At 36.2% G+C, this 22,055-nt stretch overlaps 1 protein-coding gene across 5 annotated transcripts in view; it reads left to right on the top strand.

Annotated features, from left to right (window-relative positions):
• Tusc3 (tumor suppressor candidate 3) overlaps positions 1-22,055 on the top strand; it is a 339,326-nt gene that overhangs the window by 100,789 nt on the left and 216,482 nt on the right. For all 5 annotated transcript variants that reach the window (XM_047549084.1, XM_047549080.1, XM_047549085.1 and 2 more), the window contains exons 4-5: positions 2,359-2,499; positions 4,982-5,122. In XM_047549084.1, coding sequence (XP_047405040.1) covers positions 2,359-2,499; positions 4,982-5,122 — 282 coding nt within the window. The remainder of the gene's footprint in view (positions 1-2,358; positions 2,500-4,981; positions 5,123-22,055) is intronic.

The following is a 22,055-nucleotide window of genomic DNA, read 5'->3' as shown; positions in this document are numbered from 1 at the left end:
TTATCCAAAGGAGATTGTTCCAAAAGCATCATGGTAGAGTGGCATTGAAATGTGTAGAGTCAGAAAACCTGAGTCCACATCCAAACCATACCTCTTTATAGCTAGCTGTGTGATCTTTGTAAATTGTGAAATTCTTTTTGTAAGCCTCTATCTCCTCATGTATAAGAGGTAAATTAATAGTGCCTATCTCTTAGGACTTTTGGGAAGATTAAAATGAAATGCATAATATATGTTAATTCTGTTCCTAGTGTATAAATGTATATTAAATCATTATAGTAATTTAATATTTCAATAATACTGGCACAGAATCTCCCCAAATTACCCTATTGTTATTAATATTATTATTATTTTGCAGAAGCTAGTTAAATCTAAATTCTGTAGGAAAAATGAAAAATTTTGGTACAGGAATGAAGAGTAAGAAGAGAAACTGTTCAAAAAAATAAACCGTGTATCCCTTTGGAAAAAATAATTGCTTAAATGTTTTATTACTCTGTGCTGCTGTAATAGAGTATATGAGACTAAATAGTTTATAATGAACATAAATGTATATAAATGTTTTATATAAAGGTGCCAGAATCTGGCAAAGGCCTTCTTATGATGACATTACATGGCAAAAGACAGAGAGAGCAAGAGGAGTGAACTTTCCCTTGTATAATACCTCCAATCTCACTCAGGAAGGTAGAGTTCTTATGCCCTAGTTATCTCTCAAAGATCCCACCTCTTACTACAAGAATGGAATTTGTATTTAAATATGAATTTTAGAAAGGAAAGACATTCAAATCATAGCTAACATGGACCAACTATTTTTTTTTTTTAATTTTTTTTGGTACTGGGGAATTAATTAAACCCAGGACCTCTTTACCACTGAGCTACATCCCCAGTACTTATAATTTTTTATTTTGACACTGAGTCTTGCTAAGTTGCTGAGGTTGGTCTCAAACTTGCCAGTCATCCTGCCTCATCTCCTGGGGTCTCTGGAATTACAGGTGTGTGCCACATACCTGGCCCAACTACTGGTATTCACTGGTAGTATTATTAAAGTACTAATGTAGATAACATGGAGGTAAATAATGAACATTTGATTGTATTTGAAATACTAAAAATAAGAAATATTTGAAATAGATTCTTTTGAGTATTCCCTTCTTTTGTAGTGAGCTGTGTAAAGTTATGTAGAGTGATTTGGAGCTATCTCATTACATATGACTGCTGTAGTCAGAGTTCACTTATAAGGCGCAAACTGTTTTAGTACTGACTGTAAACTTTGTTGCTCTGGGTAGCTAAGCTTTTACTGTATCTGTATCTTGATGTCAACTCTTAATTTAATGTTAATGTTAATTTAATTTAATTTAATGTGTGTAATTTTGATTTTGATTTCATTCCCATTATTAGGAAATGATGGGTTGGGGATATAGTTCAATTGGTAGAGTGCTTGCCTTGCAAGCACAGGGCCCTGGGTTCAATCCTCAGCACTACAAGAAAAAAAAAGAAAAAGAGGAAATGATGAACTATATTCAATGTCAAATGCCAGAAATCTGTTGACCTTTCATTTTAAGACTTTTTAAAAATAATTGCTGGGCAGCAGAATGTTAATCTGTGTATATTTTTGTAGTTTGCTCCTCAATACAAATTAATCTCATACATATTTTAGATTTCATATTATTAACAAGTATTTTTTTATACCATAGGGTAATGTTCTGCTTAGCATACTTTTCACATGAAAATTACCCATAGAAAACATTTCTGTGATAACCATTTTAAGATAGTTGAATTAATAGACATGTTGAATAGAAAAAAAACTGTATTGGAGATTTTTTTGTAATCTTGGATAATTTTAAGTTATTTAGACAAAAAAAAAGTCAGTTTCTGTTGCTTAATGATTATTACTACAAAAAGAAAAGATTTTTCAGTTTTATGGGAAATTGAATCTACTTGTAATATGTTTGAAATTAATTTTATGATATACATATTTTTGCCAAATTCCAATAATTGGTTAAGAAGCAAATAATTTATGTATTGCCAAATCACAATATTTCTGTCACTTTCAGTCACTTCTTTCTTTACCTTAATCACAAAATTGTAGAATGATAAAGAATGAGTATCAAAATGTAGAGAATACAGTTGAGAATATTAATAATTATTTTAAATGTGAGAGTTCAGAGAAGTCAGTCAAATTTACCAATTCTTTTTCATTCAGTAGTGCATTGAGATGTATAAAAACAAAAATTAAGCCCTCAAAAGCCATTTGTATTTTTAAATAAAGGCTATATTTCCAAAATTCAGGCAAAAGAATACAAAATGTTAGGTGAACAATAGATAATGTCGGGATGATATTTTGTGTTTTTTTATCATGTTTTACAGCTCAACATGAACTCTGCTCCTACATTTATGCATTTTCCTCCAAAAGGCAGACCCAAGAGAGCTGATACTTTTGACCTTCAAAGAATTGGATTTGCAGCTGAACAACTAGCAAAGTGGATTGCTGACAGAACAGACGTTCATGTATGCTTTTATTCCCCACAGTTGTAATAATAGACTGATTAGCTTGTCTTATTAGAGCATTTTTAAAAAGTCTGTAGGATTTAAAAATTTTTTCTATGGGTGTTTCTCCTTGCATAGAGAAACTTTCTGATAGATAATAAACGATAAGCTAAACTTTGGTTAGTTGAATTCAGTTGGTTTTTAGAACAATAGTTGATTGATATTATAAAAACCAATAAAAAGCACATGAGTTAGACCCAAAGTAATTGTGGGGGATGAAAAATACAATGAAAGTGGTTTAATGGTATTAGCAATTAAAGAAATTTAATTAAAAACAAGATACAATTTTTTGTATCTTGTGCAAATAGGAAAAGAATATATGAACCATATGAAAAAATACCTACTTATATGTACTGCTATTGCAACTATAAATTGGTATAACTATTCTAACAGTATATGTTATATGTCTTTTTTTTGTAGTTTAACTTAATTCTACTTTTAGGAACTTAAGGATATAATTAGGTATGATTCAGAGTCTTGAAGAAATTTTTTTAACAACTTTCATTTTAATGGAAAAAAATGGAAATAAATGTCTAAAAAATAAGAGACTCAGTAAATGTCCTATGGCTTAGTCAAAAAATGATTTGCAATATTTCTCATAAGATGAAGCTCACAGTCTACCAAGTGAGAATGTAATTTTAAAAGTATTTATGGTATGATTTAGAGTATTTTAAAAGCATAAAAGTTTGAAATAGTTTTGAAATAGTTATAGTTTGAAATAGACTGGTTATTGTGGAAGGAGAGGAACCAAAATGTTAACGATAGTATCTAGGACTTCGAGGTATTTTTTCCCTAATATTATCAATATTTTATGAATTGAACAATTATAACCAGTTACTTTAAAAGTATATTCATACTGTAGGTCATATAGAAGCATCTGTTTTTACCAGAAAGTCTGTACACATTTATTCTAAGGTGGTTGTCTCTCGTATGGTACCGCCATCATTCACCTATATGATGTTATCACCCATTTTATTTACCTCGTTTGCTTTATGATTCTTATTTTCTTCCTCACTCTCATGTCTCTTTCCCTGTCTCCACATTTACACATTCACAGATATTTTTATTTTCCTGAGAAAATAATTAGAATGAATTGTATCTCCTAGAAATACATAAGCACAGTACAAATTGTGAATCTTATAGGTTTACAAAAATATAATACTTTTATTTGAGCTGCAATTATCCATATTAGAATTATTAGATCCTAGTGTCTAATTTCAATTAGAATGTTGTATTCTTTATAACATATTCCCACCTTCCAAGATCTAATCTAGAATAAGTCATTCATTTAGTTGTGATCTTTCTTATCTCTCTTTTAATCTGGAACATTTCTATAGCCTGTTGACCTTTAGACACATTGACACTTGGAAAATGGAATTTTTATCTCACTTTTTACAAAGAATGATTCTCATTTGATCTTAGTGATATTTAGTCATACAGGATTCTGCTTATACTTTCTTAGCCACAATACTATATAGGTCATGTTTTATTTTAATTATCTCCTATATTTGTCCTATAAATTCTGAGGGTATATTATTCCCATGCCTTAATCATTCCAAGGCCAGGTACTAGGCAATTGGTGATTACTACCACCTTTAGCCCAAAGTCTTTGAAAATTATACAGATCATATTTTATGTCACTTGATCACTTCTGTTATCTTTCTCATGTGGTGTGTGATGCCTCTTTTTTTTTTTTTTTTTTAGGACTTTTGAGTGTGATCAACTTGGTTTTTTCTTGAACTTCTGTACCTGCATGTGACTGACCATATCACAAAAGAATATAAAACTTATTCCTCCCTGTTGTTTGTAATTTATTGCTATTCTTAATTAATTTGGTTCTAAATTACTCTATTTTTCACTAGTAGGAGCTCCTTCATGCTGGTTCCTGTATTCTTTTGACAGTGCTCTTCATTTTAAGTACTGTCTTACTTTCTGACCTAACAATTTACTCCAGACTCTTCATGTATCTACTCATTTACTCTTACCTCTCCAAAGAACCTTGGTTCCTTTTAGTAAGGAAATGTTACTAGAACCAAGATCTTATATGTACTTTACAAATCATGAGCTTCCATCAGTGGTATCTGTTTCTAATAAATTGCCTTTATGCTTTAAAGGACATCATCAAGAGTGAGTAAACAGTCCAGAGAATGTGGGGACATATTTTGCAAATCATTTTTCTGATAAGATTTATATCTAGTAATATATGGTAAGGTTCTTAAATGCAATAATGAAAAGGCAAAACCCATTTAGACATGAGCCAAGGATCTGAGTAAACATTTCTGTAAGAATATACAAAAGGACAATAAACCCATGGAAAGATGCTCAACTCTATCATTCCTCAGGGAAACACATTAAAAACCACAATGAGAAGTGCTAGTATATGGGCAAAAGAAAACTTTAGTATTTCTTCTTCATTTTTAAAATTTTCATTTCATTTTTGCAGATTCGTGTTTTCAGACCACCCAACTACTCTGGCACCATTGCTTTGGCCCTGTTAGTATCGCTTGTTGGTGGATTGCTCTATTTAAGAAGGAACAACTTGGAGTTCATCTATAATAAGACTGGTTGGGCCATGGTATCTTTGGTATGTTATCACACTTTTTTTTTTTTCTTCTATTTGTTTGCATAATAGTTAAGTTTTAATATTAGCAAAATGAGTCAGATTATTACTATAATGGAAATCAAGTATGAATGAGAAGAATTAACTTTTTATGACTGTGAAGATATAGTATAAGTTCATTATTGGTTTAATCTATACTATCTTCTTTCCACTTTTCACTATTAAAATGTAATATCCCTAAGTACTTGGCACTTTACAAGTGCTAAATAATTGCATATTGAATATATTAAGAAATTTGGAAAGAATTGATAATAGTAACTTGAAGTAATTTGCAAACTGAAGCAATTTGCAAATGTACTTATTTTACTATATTTTTTCTAAATACTATTTCTGCAGAGTGCCTGATATTTCTTAGGTAGTAGGGTTAACAGATAAAACACAGACTCTGCCTGTAATGAGTTCATTGTGAGGATACAAACTGATCAACAGACAAATACAGCATAAGGTTATGCATGCTTTAATGGAGATAAGCAGGAGAACTATAGGAATACAGAGGAAAGGCACCTAACCTAGAGTAAAGGGAAAGTTGAAGGGATCCCAGAGTATGACAGGAGCTGAATTTTGAAAAGTGAATGAAATTCTGAAGTTCTTAAGGTCAAGTAATCAACATGTGTTGATTCTAGGCTATTCAGAGAACTACATTTCTGTGTGGCTAGAGCAGTGATGGCACTGGAGAGGAAAGAAGGCAGTTCTTGTTCACAATGCCAAGAAGTATGGGTTTTATCCCACAGGCAACGGGAATCCATTAAAATATTCCTGAGAGCAGTATCATGATTACATTTTTAGCATCATCATTATGGTACAGTTGATTGAAAGCAGTGGATTTGGTAGATGGAAGACTGGTTAAGATAATATTGGAAGAACCAGGTGAACCTGCTCCTTTCTGAGTTTTTGCAGAAGTATTTTTCTTTCCTATTCTTATGATCATGCTAAATTTTTAAAATAGTTAGCTAATAAAATAAAATATAAACATTACATAAATAAAACATTCAGATAATGATATGTCTCATACTTAGTAGTTATATTAATTAAAATATTAATGTTAAAACAGATATTATAAATAGCACAAAATTCATATTATACATTTAGGCTTAAACTATTCCTCGAAAAAGGTTTCCTGATCTAGAAGGGATTATTATTTTTCTTACTTAATTATTTTAAAAGACATGAGAGTAAAGCAATAATAAATCATAACACTGCATTAATAAATTGATGGGTGTGTGTGTGTGTGTGTGTGTGTGTGTATGACAAGGATAGCACATAAAAGGATAAATTGATCTATGTTGTTGAAATGTTTCTATGTTTTACTTTAAGTGGTATAGTATCAAATTTAAATTGGATGAGATGAGTTTAAGATACATATTGTAATTTCCAGAGGAACAACTAAAAATGCCCAAAGAGATATAGCTAGAAGCCAATAGAAGGATTAAAATATAATACTAAAACTTATCTGTAATTACAGAAGAAAATAGGAAAAACACAGGAATAAAAACAGATGAAACAAACTACATGGTACATGTCTGTAATCCCAGATAGCTCATTCTTTCTACTGGGAAGGCTGAGGAAGGAGACCACAAATTTGAGTCCAACCTAGGCCATTTAGTAAGATCTGCCTCAAAAAAATAAAAAGGAGTGATGACTGGGGATGTAGCTTAGTGGTAGAGTATTTGCCTAGCATTTGCAAGATCCTAGATTCAATCTCTAATACTGCAAGAAACAAAACAAACTCCACATGAAACACTATAAATAAAAAGATGGGAGACTTCAACATAATCGTATTGATATGTTTATGTGCATTAAGTGTAAACAAACTTAATACTCTAATAAAATGCAGTTTTTCTCACTGGATAACTTTCAGTGGCAAACTGGGAAACACTTTAAAGGCACTGAAAATAAGAATAGAAAACTACAATACCAAAAACAGATGGAATAAATGAAGAGATACCCCGTATCCAAGACCACAAGATTTTATATTGTCCTGTTATTTTTTCTTCAGATCTATCTGTGGTTTTAGTTTCCTGTTTAGAACTCCTGAGGTGGTGACTGGGCACAGACATAAGTGGGACCAGTTTCTGGCACTGCCTTGGCTTCTTTAGGAACAGGGATGTAGCACCTGAGAAGTTCAGGCAAGCAGCTCAGATGGTTTCCCCATGCCCAGTGCTGTTTCGTACTATGGCAGTTTGTGCCTGTTGCCACCCTTGGGCCACTTTTTTTTAAATCTTGGTATCTATTTGAGGCAGGAAGTGATAAACTCTACTTGAGTAGCTACCACCACAACTTCTTGAAGCCCACCGAATCTAGCATAGACCTGTCTAGCATCCAGATTATATTTAAGTGGTGGTGTCCTTGTTGCTGCTACTCCTTCTTGTGCTCTTCTGTCCTGATGCTGCCTGCTAACAAAACACTCTGAAAAAGAGGTCTGGAGTATGGCATCACTGACTTGGACAAGATTATCGCCTGTATCTTGAAAGGGTAGTAATCAGATTTCTCGGATTTCTTGAGACCTTTGCAGAGAAGCAATCTTGAAGGGCCATATATATTTCCTCCACTGAAGTTTTAGTCATTTTTTAAAAATCTTTGAAACTTTTAAGTTGCTAATTCATTTTTGGAGAAGTCTGAAATTTCTTGCAGTAATAGGATTTATTTTTGATTTTCCTCAAAATTCCAAGCACTCTAGTTTTTTAGCAGTATTTTACTTTAAAATCCTCCTAAAGTTTGTCTTTTTAACTGATGTTTAAATATTCAAACTTAAATTCAGCTCAAGGAAAGAACAATATTCTCCATATTCTCAACTTTACCTACATTTTTGAGAACTTTAAGACATAAGAGAACCTTTATTTTACTTTATATGTAGCTTCAGTGGAAATTTCAAACTTACTGTGTGCAGAATTTCTGCTGGACTGATCTTCTCTATTCAGTAGCTATAAAGCAACTTCAAGCTGCATTGGATTTATATGTGTTTTTAAGCAGATTCATAAAAAAGAGGTCCCTTGACCTTCTGTAGAAAGAAGTCAGCAACAAATATACTTTACATTCTTAAGTGAACTTTGTGCACCCTGATTTTTTTTATTTGTTCTACTTAGTTATACATGACAATAGAATGCACTTTGATACACTGTACACAAATGGAGCACAAATTCTCATTCCTCTGGCTATACAGGACCAGTTGTGCAGTCATATACATAAGTGCAGTCATACATACACATAGCTTAATGATGTCCAGCTCATTTCACCATCCTTCCAACCCCCACACCTCCTCCCCTCTCTTTACTCCCCTCTGCCCAATTCAGAGTTCCTCCATTCTTCCCTATCCCCCTCCCTCCACATTATGGATCAGCATCCATATATGAGAGAAAACATTTGGCCTTTGGTTTTTTGGGATTGGCTTATTTCACAAAGCATAATATTCTCCATCTCCATCCATTCACCTGCAAGTGCCATGATTTCATTCTTCTTTAAGGCTGAGTAATATTCCATTGTGCACATTTTCTTTATCCATTCTGTTGAAGGGCATCTAGGTTGGTTCCATAGTTTAGCTATTATGAATTGAGCTACTCATGATGTTTATAGCTAAACTATGGAAGTTGTAGTCATTTATCAACACTATACACTCATTCAGAGTTAATAGTTATTGGTACAACTCAGCTTTCAGGGACTCCAACTGTCTTTGATCCCTTTGTCATAGGACTGTAAGAAATGGCTATGAAACTTAGCACTTTTAGAGTTTCTTTTCTGGATTTTTTATTTGATCCAGCAGAAAGTTTGACTGGGAATTAGAAACTTAGAGGAAGGACTGGTGGTCCCATCTGTAACCCAGAAGTTTCTGTAACAATCTGTAAGCACTCCCCAAGACCATTAGCAGCTTACTGATAAAGTGCCCCTTAGAATCTACTTCCCATGAACAGTTGATGAAATACTCCATGGGACCCTTAGGTTCTTGCAAAATCCAGAAGTTCCATGAGTGCCCTGAGAGACCTTCAATCAGGCTTTTTATTCTTCTAGAATAGCATTTCATTTAATTGCCCAATCTCTGTACTATACCAATTTGCTGAGCTTTCAGTTTTCAAGGTGCATTTAAAACAAATAGTAGAAATGAAAGTAACAATCTGTGTTTTATTTACTTACCATGTCAGTGTATAAGCAAGAGACCAAGAACAGATGCCAGCTCCCTGATGTTTCACTTTTACCCCCAGAACAATATTGAGTAAGGGTCAAGTGATACTCATTGCAGACAGTGAAATCATCTTACTGTGAAGGAGCCCCCTAAAGGTATCTGCCTTTATTGGAAATGATGGGGTGGAGGAATTCTGAGTCAGTGTGGAAAAAGTGCCTCAGCCAAGGTTCCCCAATAAGTTGTCAGTGTCTCACTTAAGGCTCCTGGATAGACTAGGAATGGAGATATACATAAGCATGACTGACCTAGGAAGGAGAGCTTGAGTATCTGTAGTTAGAAAACTGAAATGTACTGGCTGGGCACCAATTCTGTATGAGAAGGGCACCCCACTGTGCTCCACCACCATGAGGCCTTTTGATTGCCTATCACAACACTTGAAAGATGAACACATAGGATTGTGTCTTGAATTCAGACTCATCACATATTAACCAAGAAAAAGTTAATATGGGCATAAGGCAAATAGAATTTAAAACAGAAGATTAACAGAGATATAGTTACAATGTAAGGATTAAAAGAAGAGCCTGCCATTTTGGCTTAAAGAACACATATAACCTGAAAGTGATGGTATGGAGAAAGATGTCCTGTGGCAACAGAAGGAGAGCAGGGTTGTCAGTATTTACTTTAGACAAAATAGAATTTTAAGTCTAAAATAAGACAAAGAAAATCATTGTATAATAATAAGAGTTAGTTTATCAGAAGTGTTTAATAATAGCATGAATGTATGTACTCCCAACATTGGAATACCTAGATGTATAAAGCAAATATTAATAAAATCTAAAGGTAGATCGTAATACAATGAGTGTTCGGTGCCTCACTTTTAATAGTGAATAAATCATCCAAACAGTACCATTAAGGACACAACTGACTTGAGCAACACCTTAGACCAAATAGACCTAACAAGAATATATAGAAATTCCACTGCAACAGCAACAGAATACACGTTTGTCTCAAGTACACATAAAATATTCTTTAGGATAGATCCTATGTTGGGAAATAAAACAAGTATTAACAAATTTAATAAGATTGAAATAATCTGAAGTATGTTTTCTGATCGTAGCAGTATAAAACACTAAATTATTAAGAGGCAAATTAGAAAATCTAAAAATATTCAGAAATTAAACAACATACTTGCAAGCAATCCATAGATTAAAGAAGAAATCAAAAGATAAATAAAACGAAAATGTAAACATGGCATGTTAAAATTTATGAGATTTAGTGAAAAAATTTAAAAAGGGAAATTTATAGCAATATGTTAACAATTTATGTTAAGAACAAAGACAGATCTCAAATAAACAGCCTTATTTTATACTTGAGGGACTAAAAAAAGAACAGATTAAGCCCAAAGTTGTAAAGGGAAAAAAGAGTATAGCGAGATATATGAAACAAATAATAAAACAGTAGAATGATCAATGAAACAAAGAGTTGTTTTTTTAAAAATATAAAATTGAGAAATCTATAGCTAGCCTGTGAAAAAAGAAGATTGAAAAGAAAAAATGAAAGAAGAGACATTACAATTTATATTACAGTAGTTTAGATAATCATAAGAGAATACTCTAAGCAGTAATATTACAACAAAATGGATAATCTAGAAAGAAGATAAATTCCTAGAAACATGCAACTTACAAAGACTTTATTAAGGAAGAAACAAAATCTGAACACACCAGGAATGAAGAAGGAGATTGTACCAGTAATCAAAAACGTCTCAAGAAAATGAAACCTAAGACCAAATGGCTCCACTGGTGAATCCTGCCAAACATTCGAAGAAAAATCAGTACTGGTCTTCTCAATCTCTTCTAAATATTGAGAAAAAGAAGCCATTTTCAAAGTCATCTTATAAGTCATTTTAAAAGGTTAACATTACCCCGATATCCTAATCAGACCAAAGAGTCTGATTCAAAAATCTTCTACAAACTAATATCAAACCAAACACAACAGTGCATTAAAAGGATTGTACACCATGATCAAGTGGGATTTGTTACTGAATGCAAGGACGGATCAACATATGAAAATCAGTAAATGTGCCATACAGCATTGACACAATGAAGGTTAAAATTCATGTGATTATCTCCATAGATGCAGAAAAAGCATTTTACAAAATTCACTTTCTTTTTATGCTAAAAATTCTCAACAGATGAGGCTAGGAGGAATGTACTTTAACATAATAAAGGTCGTTTATGACAAGCCCACAACTGACATTATACTCACTTTTACAAATGAAAGCATTTCCTCTAAGATCAGAAGAGGGAAAGGATGCTAATTCTTGTCATTTCTTGTCAACATTGTCCTGGAATTGTAAACAGGATAGTTAGGCAAGAGAGAGAAAGAAAAGTTGTCCGAATTGAAAAATAAGTAGTAAAGTTGTTTCTATTTGCAGATGTCATAGTTCTTATATACAGAAAACCAAAGATAATCCTCATCTCTCTCCAAAAAAAAAGAACTAAGAGACATTTAGTATCTGCAGTATACAAAATTAACTTTAAAAAATCAGTAGCATTTCTATACACTAATAACAAATTATCCAAAGACAAAATTAAGAAAAGTTTCATTTACAGTAATATCAAAAGAATAAAATACTTAGAAATAAATTGTACCAACAAAGTGAAGGATCTGTATACTGAAAACTAGAACAATATGAAAGTAATGAAAGACACAAATAAATTGAAAGCTATACCATGCTTACAGATCGTAGGAGTTAATAATATTATATGACCCAAGGAGTATGCTAATTCAGTGTAATAAATCCCTATCAAAATCCCAATGACATTTTTCATAGAAGTAGAAAAACAATCTTAAATTTAGGCAGAACCACCAAAGACCCCAAATAGTCAAAGTAGTCTTGAGCAAAGAGGAAAAATGTGGAGTCATCACGCTGCCTAAATTTCAAACATGTTATGGTAATTGAAATACATGGTACCTTAAAACAAACATATAGATCAATGAAACAGAATTAGAGAATTCAGAAATAAATCCACATATATATGGTCAAATGGTATTTTCTAAGATTTTGAATAATGCACAGTGGAGAAAGGACACTCTTCCAACAAATTGTATTGGGAAAACTGGACCATAGGCAGACTAATGAAATTAGACCTTTTCTCATGCACTATAAAAATAAACTAAAAATGTATTAAAGACTTAAATGTATGACCTGAAATTTGTAAAACTACTAGGAAAAAACATGGAAAAACTTCTTGACATTATTTTGGGTAGTGATAGTGTAGACACAAATCCAAAAGTAAAAGCAACAAAAGCAAAAATAGACAAGTAAGATTACATAAAGCTAAAAAGCTTCTACACAGCAAAGGAAACATTCAAAAGTGAAGAGACAGTGTATAGAATTGGAGATAATATTTATAAACCATAGACCTGATAATGGGTTAATATCTGGAATATGTAGGGAACTCATACAATAGCAGAACTGATAACCTAATTGTTATAATACTGACAAAGGAGTTGAAAATGAAAGTTTTTTAAAGCAGGCATATATAAAAGTCCAACAGGTGAATGAAAAGACTGAATATCACTAACCATCAGAGAAATGCAAATCAAGCTTCAATAAGATCTCTAGTCATACCTGTTGGAATGACTATTATCAGAAGGACAAAAGATGTATTAGAGAAGATATGAGAAAAGGGAACTCTTGGGCACTATTGGCAGTCATGTGAATTGGTCAGGGTTTAGGAAAAACAGAATAAGCATTCCATAGACCCAAGAATCTCATTACTGGCCATATATCCAATAGAAATGAAGTAAATATGTCAAATTTAAATTTTGAGTACTGGGTTCATTATAGCATTCTTTTTTTTTAATTATCTTTTAATTTTTTACAGACTGCATTTTGATTCATTGTACACAAATGGGGTACATCATTTTGTTTCTATGGTTGTGTATTCATACCATTCGTGCAATCATACAAGTACATAGGGTAATGATGTCTCATTCCACCATTTTTCATACCCTCCCTCCCTCTCATTTCCTTCTACATAATCTAAAGTTCCCTCATTCTTCTCTCACCCCCCCCCCCTTATGTATCATTCTCCAATTATCAGGGAAAATATTCGGCCTTTAGTTTTTTGGGATTGGCTTATTTCACTTAGCATGGTATTCTCCAATTCCACCCATTTATTTGCCAATACTATAATATTATTATTCTTTATGGCTGAATAATATTCCATTGTGTATATGTATACCACAGTTTCTTTATCCATTCATCTGTCGAAGGATATCTAGGTTGTTTCCACAATCTAGCTATTGTGAACTGAGCTGCTATAAACATTGATGTGGCTGTGTTACTGTAGTATGCTGATTTTAAGTCTTTTGGGTATAAACCGAGGAGTGGGATAACTGGGTCAAAAGGTGGGTCCATTCCAGGTTTTCTGAGGATTCTCCACACCGCATTCCAGAGTGGCTTCACCAATTTGCAACTCCATCAGCAACGTAAAAGTGTGCCTTTTTCCCACATCCACACCAGCATCTCTTATTGTTTGTGTTCTTGATAATAGCCATTCTAATTGGAGTAAGATGAAATCTTAGAGTCGTTTTTATTTGCATTTCTCTAATTACTAGAGATGTTGAAGACTTTTTCATATATTTATTAATTGCTTATATGTCTTCTTCTGTAAAGTGTCTGTCCAGTTCCTTGGCCCATTTGTTGATTGGGTTCTTTGTATTTTTGGTGTAAAGTTTTATAAGTTCTTTATTTTTTTTTTATTTATTTATTTTTTTTTTATTTTTTTTTTTTTTTTTTATTTATTTATTTTTTTTACGTTTACATAGGGTAATGATGTTTATTATATTTTTCCCCTCCCCCCCACCCCTCCCACCCCTCCCACCCCTCTTTTCCCTCTACACAGTCCTTCTTTCCTTCATTCTTACCGCTCTCCTTAGCCTAACTCTAAACCTAACCCTAAACCTAATGCTAGCCCCTCCCACCCCCCATTATATGTCCTCATCCGCTTATCAGCGAGATCATTTGTCCTTTAGTTTTTTGAGATTGGCTTATCTCACTTAGCATGATATTCTCCAATTTCGACCATTTGCCTACAAATGCCATAATTTTATCATTCTTCATTGCGGAGTAATATTCCATTGTATAAATATGCCACAGTTTCTTTATCCATTCATCAACTGAAGGGCATCTAGGTTGGTTCCACAATCTGGCTATGGTGAATTGAGCAGCAATGAACATTGATGTGGCTGTATCTCTGTAGTATGCTGATTTTAAGTCCTTTGGGTATAGGCCAAGGAGTGGGATAGCTGGGTCAAATGGTGTTTCCATTCCAAGCTTTCTGAGGAATCTCCACACTGCTTTCCAGAGTGGTTGCACTAATTTGCAACCCCACCAGCAATGTATGAGTGTTCCTTTTTCACCACATCCTCGCCAACACCTATTGTTGCTTGTATTCTTGATAATCGCCATTCTAATTGGGGTGAGATGAAATCTTAGGGTGGTTTTGATTTGCATTTCCCTTATTACTAGGGATGTTGAACATTTTTCATATATCTGTTGATTACTTGTACATCTTCTTCTGTGAAGTGTCTGTTCATTTCCTTAGCCCATTTGTTGATTGGATTATTTGTATTCTTCGTGTAGAGTTTTTTGAGTTCTTTATAGATTCTGGAAATTAGCGCTCTATCTGAGGTATGGTTGGCAAAGATATTCTCCCACTCTGTAGGCTCTCTCTTCACATTTCTGATAGTTTCCTTTGCTGAGAGAAAGCTTTTTAGTTTGAATCTATCCCAGTTGTTTATTCTTGCTTTTATTTCTTGTGCTATGGGAGTCCTGTTAAGGAAATCTGATCCTGAGCCAACAAGTTGAAGATTTGGACCTACTTTTTCTTCTATAAGATGCAGGGTCTCTGGTCTGATTCCGAGGTCCTTGATCCATTTTGAGTTGAGTTTTGTGTAGGGTGAGAGATAGGGGTTTAGTTTCATTCTATTGCATATAGTTTTCCAGTTTTCCCAGCACCATTTGTTGAAGAGGCTATCTTTTCTCCATTGCATATTGTTGGAACCTTTGTCTAGTATGAGAAAATTGTATTTATTTGGGTTTGTGTCCATGTCCTCTATTCTGTACCATTGATCTACCTGTCTATTTTGGTACCAATACCATGCCGTTTTTGTTACTATTGCTTTGTAGTAGAGTTGAAGATCTGGTATTGCAATACCCCCTGCTTCACTCTTGCTACTGAGGATTGCTTTAGCTATTCTAGGTTTTTTATTCTTCCAGATGAATTTCATAATTGCTTGCTCTATTTCTGCGAGGTACATCATTGGGATTTTAATTGGAATTGCATTGAATCTGTATAGAACTTTAGGTAGTATAGCCATTTTGACGATATTAATTCTGCCTATCCAGGAACATGGGAGATCTTTCCATCTTCTAAGGTTTTCTTGAATTTCTTTCTTTAGTGTTCTGTAGTTCTCATTGTAGAGGTCTTTCACCTCTTTTGTGAGATTGATTCCCCAAGTATTTTATTTTTTTCGATGCTATTGTGAATGGAGTAGTTTTCTTAATTTCTCTTTCTGAAGATTCATCACTTATGTATAAAATGCATTGGATTTATGAGCATTGATCTTGTAACCTGCTACTTTACTGAATTCACTTATGAGTTCTAAAAGTTTTCTGGTGGAATTTCCAGGTTCCTCTAAATATATAATCATGTCATCAGCGAACAGGGATAGTTTGAGTTCTTCTTTTCCTATTCGTATCCCTTTAATTTCTTTGGTTTGTCTGATTGCTCTGGCTAGAGTCTCAAGGACGATGTTGAATAGAAGCGGTGAAAGAGGGCATCCCTGCCTTGTTCCAGTTTTTAGGGGGAACACTTTCAGTTTTTCACCATTTAGAATGATATTAGCCATGGGCTTAGCGTAGATGGCCTTTATAATGTTTAGGAATGTTCCCATTACCCCAATTTTTTCTAGTGTTTGAGCATGAAGGGATGCTGTATTTTATCAAATGCTTTTTCTGCATCTATTGAAATAATCATGTGATTCTTAACTTTAAGTCTGTTGATATGGTGAATGACATTTATTGATTTCCGAATGTTGAACCAACCTTGCATCCCTGGGATAAAACCCACTTGATCGTGGTGCACTATCTTTTTAATATATATTTGTATGCGATTTGCTAAAATTTTGTTGAGAATTTTTGCATCGATGTTCATTAAGGATATTGGTCTGAAATTTTCTTTCCTTGATGTGTCTCTGTCTGGTTTAGGTATCAGGGTGATATTGGCTTCATAGAACGAGTTTGGTAGGGTTCCCTCCTCTTCTATTTCATGGAATAGTTTGAGGAGTATTGGAATGAGCTCTTCTTTAAAGGTTTTATAGAACTCGGCTGAGAACCCATCTGGTCCTGGACTTTTCTTTGTTGGTAGGCTTTTGATGACCTCTTCTATTTCATTGCTTGAAATTGGTTTATTTAAGTTGTGTATGTCCTCCTCGTTCAGTTTAGGTAGTTCATATGTCTCTAGAAATTTGTTGATGTCTTCAAGGTTTTCTGTTTTGTTGGAGTATAGATTTTCGAAATAGCTTCTAATTATGTTTGTATTTCACTCGTGTCTGTTGTGATGTTTCCTTGTTCATTCCGAATTTTAGTAATTTGAGTTTTCTCCCTCTTTCTCTTTGTTAGTGTGGCTAAGGGTTTATCAATTTTATTTATTTTTTCAAAGAACCAACTATTTATTTTATTAATTTTTCCGATTGTTTCTTTTGTTTCGATTTCGTTGATTTCGGCTCTGATTTTAACTATTTCCTGTCTTCTACTACTTTTGGTATTGGTCTGCTCTTCTTTTTCTAGTGCTTTGAGCTGTAGTGTTAACTCGTTTATTTGTTGATTTCTACTTCTTTTTTTGAATGCACCCCATGAAATAAATCTTCCTCTAAGTACTGCTTTCATAGTGTCCCAGAGATTTTGATATGATGGTCTTTGTTCTCGTTTACTTCTAAGAATTTTTTTATTTCCCTCCTGATGTCTTCTGTTATCCATTCATCATATAATAGTGTATTACTTAGTCTCCAGGTATTGGAGAAGTTTCTGTTTTTTATTCTGTCATTTATTTCTAATTTCAATCCATTATGATCTGATAGAGTACAAGGTAGTATCTCTATCTTCTTGTATTTACTAACAGTAGCTTTGTGGCATAAAATATGGTCTATTTTAGAGAAGGATCCATGTGCTGCTGAGAAGAAAGTGTATTCATTCTTTGTTGGATGGTATATTCTATATATGTCCGTTAAGTCTAAATTGCTGATTGTGTTGTTGAGATCTATAGTTTCTTTATTCAATTTTTGTTTGGACGATCTATCCAGTGGTGAGAGAGGTGTGTTAAAATCGCCTAGTATTATTGTATTGTGGTCTATTTGATTTCTGGAATTGAGAAGGATTTGTTTGACGTACGTGGATGAGCCAATGTTCGGGGCATAGATATTTATGATTGTTATGTCTTGCTGATTTATGCTTCCCTTAAGCAGCATGTAATGTCCTTCTTTATCCCTTCTGACTAGTTTTGGTTTGAAGTCGCACATTATCTGAGATGAGGATGGATACTCCAGCTTTTTGCTGTGTCCGTGTGCATGGTATGTTTTTCCCCATCCTTTCACCTTAGTCTATGGGTGTCTCTTTCTATGAGATGTGTCTCTTGCAGGCAGCATATTGTTGGATTTTTCTTTTTAATCCAATCTGCCAGTCTGTGTCTTTTGATTGATGAATTCAGGCCATTAACATTCAGGGTTATTATTGTGATATGATTGTATTCCCAGTCAATTGACTCATATTTGTTTTTGACATGATTTGGTTTCTCCTTTATTTGGCTATTCCTTTAGGCTAGCGCCTCCTGTTGCTGATTTGCATCGTTGTTTTTCATCTCTTCCTCATGGAATATTTTGCTGAGAATGTTCTGTAATGCTGGCTTTCTTTTTGTAAATTCCTTTAGCTTTTGTTTATCATGGAAGGATCTTATTTCATCGTCAAATTTGAAGGTAAGTTTTGCTGGGTATAAGATTCTTGGTTGGCATCCATTTTCTTTCAGGGCTTGGTATATGTTGTTCCAGGCCCTTCTAGCTTTTAGGGTCTGGATTGAAAAATCTGCTGATATTCTTATTGGTTTCCCTCTGAATGTAATTTGATTCTTTTCTCGCGCGGCCTTTAAAATTCTGTCTTTATTTTGTATGTTAGGTATTTTCATAATAATGTGCCTTGGTGTGGGTCTGTTGTAATTTTGTATGTTTGGAGTTCTATAAGCCTCTTGTACTTGGTTTTCCATTTCGTTCTTCAGATTTGGGAAATTTTCTGTTATTATTTCATTGAATAGATTGTTCATTCCTTTGGTTTGTTTCTCTAAGCCTTCCTCAATCCCAATAATTCTCAAATTTGGCCTTTTCATGATATCCCATAGTTCTTGGAGATTCTGTTCATGATTTCTTACCATCTTCTCTGTTTGTTCCACTTTGTTTTCAAGGTTAAATATTTTGTCTTCAATGTCTGAGGTTCTGTCTTCCAGGTGTTCTATCCTATTGGTTATGCTTTCTATGGAGTTTTTAACTTGGTTTATTGTTTCCTTCATTTCAAGGATTTCAGTTTGGTTTTTTTTCAGTATCTCTAACTCTTTATTGAAATGATCTCTTGCTTCCCGTATTTGGTCTTTTAACTGTTGATTGGTGCGATCATTTAATGCCTGCATTTGCTCTTTCATCTCCTCCTTCAATGCCTGCATTTGCTCTTTCATCTCCTCATTAGCTTCCCTGATCGTTTTAATTACGTACATTCTGAACTCCCTTTCTGACATTTCTTCTGCTCTGCTGTCATTGGGTTTTATTGATGTAGTATCTAGGTTTGTTTGGGACATTTTCTTCCCTTGTTTTCTCATAATGGTCAGTTGTCAGTGGGACCCTGAGATATTGCAGTTTTCCACTATTGGCTTATAGTGTCCCAGTAGATTTCCAGTGTATCACCTCCCAGCCTTCAGTAGCCTGATGTCTTGGAGGAATCTGATAAAGCAGCTCATTCGAAGAATACTGCCCCTAGCCCCCTACTGGTTCCACGTTTTGGAACTGGCTCTGTGCGGAAATGCTCTCACTGTGGGCCTGCACCGTGCAGCTGGCCGTGTGGGAAGAGCCCACTGCCGGAGTGTGGAAGACTACCTTGGGAAGACTCAAGCTGCCCTGCCCGGCTCCGCTAAGCCACCTCTATCTGGGCCTGCCACCCGGGCTGAGCTTTACCCAGTGGGCAGACTCACCCGTGGCTCCACTTCAGTCCGAGTCTCTCAATGCCTCCCCTTCTTAACTCCTGGGTTCTGGAGCGACCGGGGGTGCAGTCTCCCTCTAGGCCGCCATCTTGGATCGCCCCGTGAAGAGAGCCCGCAGCCGGAGTGGGCAGAGCCGCCTGAAGAGGTCTCCGGCTGCCCTGTCCTTATCCCTGAGTCTGATTGCAGAACGAGGCTCTCCGCTGGTTATTTGCAGGAGTACACTGCACTGCAGCAGCTCCGGGACTCGGAGCGTGCTCTGTTCAGACAGGCTCTCACTAGCGGGCCAGTTCCGTTCCGAGAACCTGGAGAAGCTGGCTGTGTGGGCGGGGCCCACCGCCGGAGTGCACAGGACTGCCTGTGGATGACTCTAGCTGCCCTGCCCGGCTCCGATAAGCCACCTCTATCTGGGCCTGCCACCCGGGCCGAGCTTTACCCAGTGGGCAGACTCACCCGTGGCTCCACTTCAGTCCGAGTCTCTCAATGCCTCCCCTTCTTAACTCCTGGGTTCTGGAGCGACCGGGGGTGCAGTCTCCCTCTAGGCCGCCATCTTGGATCGCCCCGTGAAGAGAGCCCGCAGCCGGAGTGGGCAGTGCCGCCTGAAGAGGTCTCCTGCTGCCCTGCCCTTATCCCTGAGGCTGACTGCAGATCGAGGCTCTCCGCTGGTTCTTTGCAGGAGTACACTGCACTGCAGGGGCTCCGGGACTCGGAGCGTGCTCTGTTCAGACAGGCTCTCACTAGCGGGCCAGTTCCATTCCGAGAACCTGGAGAAGCTGGCTGTGTGGGCGGGGCCCACCGCCGGAGTGCGCAGGACTGCCTGTGGATGACTCTAGCTGCCCTGCCCGGCTCCGATAAGCCACCTCTATCTGGGCCTGCCACCCGGGCCGAGCTTTACCCAGTGGGCAGACTCACCCGTGGCTCCACTTCAGTCCGAGTCTCTCAATGCCTCCCCTTCTTAACTCCTGGGTTCTGGAGCGACCGGGGGTGCAGTCTCCCTCTAGGCCGCCATCTTGGATCGCCCCGTGAAGAGAGCCCGCAGCCGGAGTGGGCAGTGCCGCCTGAAGAGGTCTCCTGCTGCCCTGACCTTATCCCTGAGGCTGACTGCAGATCGAGGCTCTCCGCTGTTCTTTGCAGGAGTACACTGCACTGCAGGGGCTCCGGGACTCGGATCGTGCTCTGTTCAGACAGGCTCTCACTAGCGGGCCAGTTCCGTTCCGAGAACCTGGAGAAGCTGGCTGTGTGGGCGGGGCCCACCGCCGGAGTGCGCAGGACTGCCTGTGGATGACTCTAGCTGCCCTGCCCGGCTCCGATAAGCCACCTCTATCTGGGCCTGCCACCCGGGCCGAGCTTTACCCAGTGGGCAGACTCACCCGTGGCTCCACTTCAGTCCGAGTCTCTCAATGCCTCCCCTTCTTAACTCCTGGGTTCTGGAGCGACCGGAGGTGCAGTCTCCCTCTAGGCCGCCATCTTGGATCGCCCCGTGAAGAGAGCCCGCAGCTGGAGTGGGCAGAGCCGCCTGAAGAGGTCTCCGGCTGCCCTGACCTTATCCCTGAGGCTGACTGCAGATCGAGGCTCTCCGCTGGTTCTTTGCAGGAGTACACTCAGTTCTTTATAAATTTTGGAGATAAGTGCTCTATCTGAAGTGTGTGTGGAAAAGATTTTCTCCCACTCTGTAGGCTCTCTCTTTACATTCTCGATTGTATCCTTTGCTGAGAAAAAGCATTTTAGTTTGAATTCATCCCATTTATTGATTCTTGCTTTGATTTCTTGTGATTTGGGAGTCTTGTTGAGGAAGTCTGATCCTAAGCCAACATGATGAAGATTCGGGCCTACTTTGTCTTCTATTAGGTGCAGTGTCTCTGGTCTAATTCCTATGTCCTTGATCCATTTTGAGTTGAGTTTTGTGCAGGGTGAGAGATAGAGATTTAATTTCATTTTACTGCATATGGATTTCCAGTTTTGCCAGCACCATTTGTTGAACAGGTCCTCTTTTCTCCATTGTTTGTTTTTGGCTCCTTTGTCTAGAATGAAGTGACTGTATTTATGTGGTTTTGTCTCTGTGTCTTCTAATTCTGTACTATTGGTCTGCTTGTCTATTTTGATGCCAATTCCATGCTGTTTTTGTTATTATTGTTCTGTAGTATAGTTTAATGTCTGGTATTGTGATACCTCCTATTTCACTTTTTCTACTCAGGATTGTTTTGGCTATTTGAGGTCTCTTGTTCTTCCAGATGAAATTCATGATTTCTTTGTCTATTTCTATGAGGAATGTCATTGGAATTTTAATTGGAATTGCATTGAATGTGTATAGCGCCTTTGGTAGAGTGGCCATTTTGACAATGTTAATTCTGCCTATCCAAGAACATGGGAGATCTTTCCATCTTCAAAGGTTTTCTTCAATTTCTTTCTTTAATGTTCTGTACTTTTCTTTGTAGAGGTCTTTCACTGTTTTGTTAGATTATTTCCCAAGTATTTTAAT

Source organism: Sciurus carolinensis, chromosome 4 (genome assembly GCF_902686445.1).
Source record: "Sciurus carolinensis chromosome 4, mSciCar1.2, whole genome shotgun sequence".
Lineage (NCBI taxonomy): Eukaryota > Metazoa > Chordata > Mammalia > Rodentia > Sciuridae > Sciurus > Sciurus carolinensis.
The sequence above is the reverse complement of the archived record's forward strand: the minus strand, read 5'-3'. Positions and strand labels throughout refer to the sequence as shown.